Source organism: Capsicum annuum, chromosome 9 (genome assembly GCF_002878395.1).
Source record: "Capsicum annuum cultivar UCD-10X-F1 chromosome 9, UCD10Xv1.1, whole genome shotgun sequence".
Taxonomy (NCBI): Eukaryota; Viridiplantae; Streptophyta; class Magnoliopsida; order Solanales; family Solanaceae; genus Capsicum; species Capsicum annuum.
Genome location: NC_061119.1, coordinates 36543412 through 36550929, shown reverse-complemented (window position 1 = coordinate 36550929; position 7518 = coordinate 36543412). Strand labels below are relative to the sequence as shown.

General features: G+C 31.6%; 1 protein-coding gene across 1 annotated transcript; it reads left to right on the top strand.

The window, feature by feature from the left end:
* Positions 1-1567: 1567 nt before the first annotated feature.
* Positions 1568-6471, top strand: LOC107842879. The gene is made up of 3 exons (XM_016686921.2): positions 1568-4031; positions 4507-5046; positions 5943-6471. Exons 1-3 carry the CDS (start codon positions 3117-3119, stop codon positions 6063-6065), a joined length of 1578 nt encoding a protein of 525 aa, XP_016542407.1. The 5' UTR covers positions 1568-3116; the 3' UTR covers positions 6066-6471.
* The last annotated feature ends 1047 nt before the right edge of the window (positions 6472-7518 follow it).

Sequence of the window (7518 nt, the reverse complement as noted above, 5' to 3'; positions counted from 1 at the left end):
ATAAGTGTCAGCAATATGTGAGCTACAATTTTTGAAAAATCAAGCTTAGGCAGCCAATAAACAGGTGACTTCTTCTCTTTTTTTATTTTCAATAACAAGGGAGGAAGTGAGTAATCAGAGACGAGTGAAAGGCATCCTATATTAAATATGACTATAGTGGAAATAAAAAATCATCAAAGAACAGATAGAAACAACTTATCATGCATACAGGTCTACATGCTACAAGTCAAGTGAATAGAAATAGATCTATCAGCATCACATGTGAAAATGATCAGTGCAAGAGCAAGTCAAATAATGAACAGATACGCAAACTCTTACTACACATCCCTTTGAGGCACTGACAGAAACAAACAAACAAACAACATACCCAATTTTTTCCTTTTCAGTCTTTAAGTGTGTTGTTCAGTATCTAGTTCAGTTCATAACACTAGAGAAACAAGTAGTTTAAGAGCTACCACAATGTAAAAAAATTACAAGAGTGTGCTGTTCAATATCTAGTTCAGTTCATAACACTGGAGAAACAAGTAGTTTAAGAGTTACCACAATGTAAAAAAATTACAAGCATACTTGTAGCTATTGTCAAAACAACATACTCAACTAGATACTCACAATAGGCATAACATAAGCTACAAGTATGTTTGTAATTTGTTTACTCAGCTCTTGTCATTCTAAAGCAACAAAACAGCAGCAAATTAACAAAATTAAACCCAAACTCAACTTTATCACTCAAATCAAACATTCAACAAAAAAGAATCAAAGCTATTGTCAAAACGAATCAGTAACAGATACAACAAAATTTCAAAAATCAGTAACATCTAACTCGACCAACTACCACAGGCTCTTTTGAAAGAAGAAAAAGGAAGAGTTTGACGACTTGCTGATAATGAATACAAAATTCCTTGGAAGAACACTTTAGTTACAGCTACAACAAAATCTCCATAAATCCCAGAGTTACAGCAAAATCTCTAAAATTCGTCTCCTTCCGATCTCCCACAGATCGTAGATATCCTTCCACAGAGTTACGCGGATCAAAGCCAACCTTCCTTAAATCAAAGCCAAGCTCAGTATTGGCTATGCGAAAAACAAACATAAATCTATTACAGAGTTGCGCAAACAAAAGCACAAAAACAATCTTTTTTACAACAAAAATCATACTTTTTTTCTTTCACAGAGTTACGCAGAGGAATCCTCGTATCTCCTACAGAGTTGTGCAGCAAACTAAGCGATTAGGACAATCTCGATTTAGGATTTTTTTAGCATCCACAGAAATCGTTTAAGCTTAACATAGGCTTTTGTTAAAGTATGTTTTTGTTTTGGCGGACTTAACAAAATATAGCGTACAAAAATGGAGGGAATAAAATAAGCGTTGCAATAGCCTTTTTAATTTATCTATTGCAACGCTTAATATCAAAAGTGACGGGTATAGTGTTAAATTATAGCTAATAGAACAATTATTTTTGGCAATGCTTGAAAGCGTTGCAATATACCATCTATTGCAACGCTTTTGCAACCGTCGCCAAAAAGTCCATTGCTATAGACCCAATTTCTGGTAGCCTACTACTAAATTGGATTTTGAACATCTATTGTTGTTTACCTTAGATCATATCTGAGAGACGGTATGCAGACAACTGCTTTCAGGTTTGTCTTTCGTCTAATATATATACAGATTTGACAATCAATTGTCTCATTAAAAAAAAATCGTAAATTAATGCTTGAAAGGTGTCTTGTTTAAATGTCCCTAAATACATGTAACCTATCAATATGTGTGAATTGATTTAGGTTATTTATTAGTAATTTAATAACATCATTTCGTTACTTACATATATGTTTAACTAGTAACCGGCATACTCCACCGTTCATCGATCTCATTTCTCCCCTCCATGTTACATTTATTTAATTGCAGATTTGTTTTTCAAGTAGTTTGATTTTTAATTTTGTCCTTTAGTGATTAAATTTATGTCTAACAAAGCATAAGTTTTTTTAAAATGCGAAAGATAAGATATTTCAATACAAAAATAAAAACTTATAACTCATATTTTTTTTTAATTAAGAGGCAAAATAAAAATCAACATAAAATAGGGGCAAAAGCGCAGATAGCCCTTCGAACTATAAAAATCCATTTTGTATATTTCATTATTTTAAATTTATCCCTTAAAATATGTTAATTTTTTCTTTTTCTTTTTCTTTTTTAAAAATATCAGTTGTTGCAACAATCGAAATCATAACATTGCTTGTTAAGGACGTGCACAACTCTTCCACGTAGAAGTTGACACCAAGAACTTCATTTGTTTATTATTCATATGTCATTTCTTGTTATTCATTAATGTATTGACACTAGTAGTTCTCAAGTTGATCTTCACCACTCTTTATGCTTTTGAAACTAGTAACATCCTTTGTCTTTTTTATAAGAAACTCCAAGCAAAAATAAAAATAAAAAAACATATATACTTCATCCGTTCAGTTTATTTGTCATTTTTTATCAGTTTAAAAGTAATATTTTTTTCTTTTGACAACTTTTTAATTTCAACTTTTAATATAATATTTAAGATCATAAAATTAAATAATATTTAATATATTCTACATATTTTAAATTAGGACTACAAGATTCAATTTTTTTTTTAATTTTATTAAATTTTATGTTAATTCAAAATTAGACAAATAAATTAAAATAAAGTCAGTAATAAACATTAGTTGATATATGTGGAAGGTTTGAATTATTTATATCTTTTTACCACAAACTTTTAAAGATTTAAAAGTAAAACATAAAATCTTTAGAGAGTTACGTACTATTTTCTTCTATCTAAATTATTAAGAGATATTGTTCACTGTTTCCTCTCATCCCTAACGTGAATAAATTTTTTCTTATTGTGAGACTGAAGTCTTCCTCCTCCAAACTTATTTACTTATCCTAATAGAAATAAACAATCGAAAAAATCGAAAAAAAATCCCATAACTACCCAATCAGGAAAGACCGATATATATAAAGTAAACTTTATGATATATCTCTAAGCTTTAAGACTTAGGATTTAAGTAGAAGACCGCCACTCTTATGAACCCAAAATATTAAAAACATTACGAACTTCCCTCTTAGAGAAAAACTCTTTCTCCTTAAGAAAATGTCTCAGCTAGAACAATCTTCTTCAACCTCAAATATTATTCAAGATCCATTAAAACTCTTGAAACACTACGTACCATTATTCCCTAACACCAAAATCACAAATATTTTCACCATTTTAATGAAGTGTTTTCTTGTTATTTGTTTAGTTTCTTCCATTTCTTTAATTTCCCTCACTGCTTTTTCGAATAGATCGCTATGGCTTAGTCCATGTTCAGATTGTAGTGCCATCAATATTCATACTACCTATGCTTATAGTACTGCCGTTACAAATAATGTTAGAAGAAAAAATGTCATCAAAGAAAAGGAAGAAGTTACAGGTATAACTCATATTTTATTTGGTATTGGAGGGTCCGCTAAGACATGGAATGATCGTAAGGGTTATTCGGATTTATGGTGGGAACCAAACGTGACAAGAGGGTTCGTGTGGCTCGATGAAAAGCCGGGAGAAAATGAGACATGGCCCGAAAGTTCACCACCCTATAGGGTCTCGGAGGACACATCAAAGTTCAAGTACACATGTTGGTTTGGTGATAGGTCAGCAGTGAGGATCGCGAGGATTGTGAAGGAGAGTTTTGAATTAGGGTTAGAGAATGTGAGGTGGTTCGTTATGGGAGATGATGATACAGTATTTTTTACAAAGAATTTGGTGACAGTTTTGGGTAAATACGATCATAATCAGATGTATTATATAGGTGGGAATTCGGAGAGTGTGGAACAGGATTTGGTCCATTCTTATGGTATGGCTTATGGTGGTGGTGGAATTGCGATTAGTTATCCTCTTGCAGAGGTGTTAGTGAAGATTTTAGATAGTTGTATTAATCGGTATAGTGATTTCTACGGTTCTGATCAGAAGATTGGTGGATGTATGGCTGAAATTGGCGTTCCTCTCACTAAAGAACTCGGCTTTCATCAGGTATAAAATCTTCTAATTTTTAAGTTTTTACTTTCTTCTTGGGATCCTAAGACTAAATGTAGCTTTTTCAGGCGATGACAAAAAATAGAATTGTCTAATCCTACTCTATTTTTGAACAACATCAAGTAGGGCCTTTCTTTAGCAGCTTCAAGTAGCGATTAGGTTCGTTTCCGCTTTCTGTGGTAAAGTGTCAATTCTTGACTTCTTGTATAAATAATATGTTAGAATTAATTGAATTACTCCTAATATGTATCAGTTAGAAGATTTGTTGAGATTCTTTCATCTTTTTTACCTTGGAGGGCAAAATAACTATGGTAGAGAACAAAAAATATGATCCGAGATTAATTATTAATTTTTAAATTATATTATTGTCAACTCACAATTGTTTTGTTCAAAATTCCAACATGAATTAGTATCAGTACTTGTATGTGATAAATTTAAGTTGTATATTCTGACAATATAAATAATTTTTCAGATGGACATACATGGAAGTCCACGTGGGTTTTTGGCGGCGCATCCATTAGCACCAATTGTATCACTGCACCATATAGCCGTTATACATTCTCTAATTCCACTAATGGATCGAGTTGATTCGGTGAAGAAGGTGATGGAGGCATACAAAAAAGATTCAAGTCGAACAATGCAACAAAGTTTCTGTTACGATCTAAAGAAAAATTGGACGTTATCAGTGTCATGGGGATATTCGATTCAATTATATCCAAGTTTAATGAATGCCAAGGAATTAGAGACACCATTGAGGACATTTGAAACATGGAAAGGGTTTGAAGAACCATTCACATTTAATACTAGGCCAAATTATATGGAACCATGTGAAAAACCTATAGATTATTATTTGGATCGCGTATTTGAGCTCAATAATGGTGAAACTTTGACGACTTATAAGAGAATTGCAGATTATAATAAGCAATGTGAGAATGAAAATTATAAGCCAGCACTAGCAGTTCAAGTGATTAATATCACGGCACCTATTTTATCTCCCCAAGTATGGAGACAGGTAACTTTCTTCTTTATTTTTCTTAATTTGACAAGAGGATTTTTGTTATTTGTGTGTTTGGTATGATGAAAAATGTTTTTTCAAACCTAAGGTACTTTTTAATGTTTGGTGACTTCCCTCACTTTGGGATATAGATATATTTTTCAAAATAATATACGGATCGTAATAATCTTCGTGACTTTTTTAAAATTGGAAAAAGCAGTGACGTTTGAGTGTTAGTTTTAGGGTAATTCTTGAGTACAAAAAAAAATAGGTTTTGGGTGTTTTCAGACCAATAAATAGATGACGGATATATTTGTGAATCATTTTCCCTAAGTTAAAGGATTTGGCTCTTTTCCAATATAACAATTAACACTAATATGGTTCTATTGACTTTGAAAATAGTCAAACTAAATTCAACCAAAAAAAGTACCTGGCTCAAGTTGATAGAACGTGGCCCCTACTAATAAGTAGTCAACTAGAACAACCACAATATTTCTTTGCAAAAATGTCTGATCAATAATAAATTATATTCTCGCATTGACCCCAACTAACAATGCGGAGTTGGGATTTCAACTAATGGAATTTAATATTCAAAAAAAATTTAGTCGAAGGGGTTCAACACCAACTATAATCACATAAAAATAATTTTAATTATGTATAAGTAGTATATTTTTTCATCGAAGGAGGTTCTGCCGAACCCTAAACATGGCTGGCTCCACCTCTGCGAACAATACAACTAAAATAGCCTCAATTATCTGCTAGAATATCTTGTTTAATAGCCTCAATTATCTGCTAGAATATCTTGTTTATATTCTCTCTACGTGCCACAAAAAAGTTGGTTTTTGGCTTCTTTTTTTTTGTCAGATTTTTACTAAGTGACTAACACGTTTTGTTTGACCAATACTTAAAAACAGGCACTACAAAGGCAATGCTGTGAAGTGATTAATGGTGAAGATGATAGTAATATTGACACTGTTCGACATATCAGAATTAGCAGTTGCAATAAATGGGAATCAGTAACATTGCCTTCTGACTAGGAGGAACATTAATTAACACTATGGCAAAAATTGGAAACGTTGGTAACAAATTGTACAGTAATATTGTTGTGTCTTCCATTCTTTTCCCCTCCCGCTTGTTGAACTTTTTATGAGGACAAAACACATCTTTTTTCCTTTTTATGTTTTCGTGAACATACTTCACTTACCTTAGCTAGACTTTTTTTTCCCCTACAGTGAGCTGAAAATCGTAACGTAAATAATTATTCAGTATTTTATATTTAGAGAATGAAAGCATAATTTGTTCGAATTCTCTCGAGTGTTCGCTTTTTTAGTGGTTCCCCAGAAATCTTTATCATCTATGTAAGGCCTTGATCATTTTGCTCATTCATGAAATTGTATTTAGTGTCTTGAAAAATTAATGTCATTCATTGTTAGCTTAAGTCCTGATAGGGGAGAAGAGTTGTGAAAATTTTAAATTCCATGAACCGATTCTCGTATTTTTCCAAGTTAAAGTCCATCCCAAGACGCAATTTTTAAATAATCCGTAGGTTACTTGAAAATCTTCTCAAAGCACATCCTAAACACTCAAGAATTAGCATTTTTCATAGCCTATATAAATATGACTCATTTGATTTGATGTATTTGTATTATCTTTCATTGAGAAATAATAAGAAATCGTGTTTGGTTGTGAATTTTCTCCCCCCTTGAGAAGTTTTCACCTAAAATTGTGTTTTTTTTTTTTTTTCATTATTATTGCTTTCATTAATCGTTATGTCACAACACGCCTATTCCACCAACATATGTTACATTGAAAGGGGGCAAGAACCTTACCTCTGTTACAAAGTTCAAACAGGAAAGAAAAATAAAATAAAGGGGGTTCCCTTTAGAGCTTGCGAAAAATGTGGAATGATACATCAAGAATTCTATTAAGTTAGAATCTTTATTTGTTCACTAACCTTAGTAAATTCCTTTATTTTCTTTTTCAACATTGTCTATCCCAATATTTCCATCTTATGGACTCGTATTACATAGCTAGGAAGTTCAAATAAGTTAGTTAAGACACTCGACATACTTTGCATAACTCCTCTCATAGCTTATTTAAAGCATAAAAAAATGTCGTTGACTTTAACATGTTAAATATCAGATAAAAAAGTTTGATGCTTTCCCTTGATAGGTCATACTTTTAAGGCAAAAAATATTCGAAGTATGCCAAATATTGAACATGAATATTTCTAACTATAGTCCTGTTTGTTTGAAGTGGTTCCAAAATGGTATATTTATAATTAAAAAAAAAATCAACTTCGAGTATAACTTAAATAGTCGTCCCAAAATTGGTTATTTACTACTTCGATCTCCTTCAACACTGCTTCGTTTCAATTTATATGGTATTTTCTTCTTTTTGGAGAGTCAATCTAATCTTTGAAGCTAAGTTGAGTAAGATTAACTTAGTATTTTAAAATATATATATATATATATATATATATATATATAT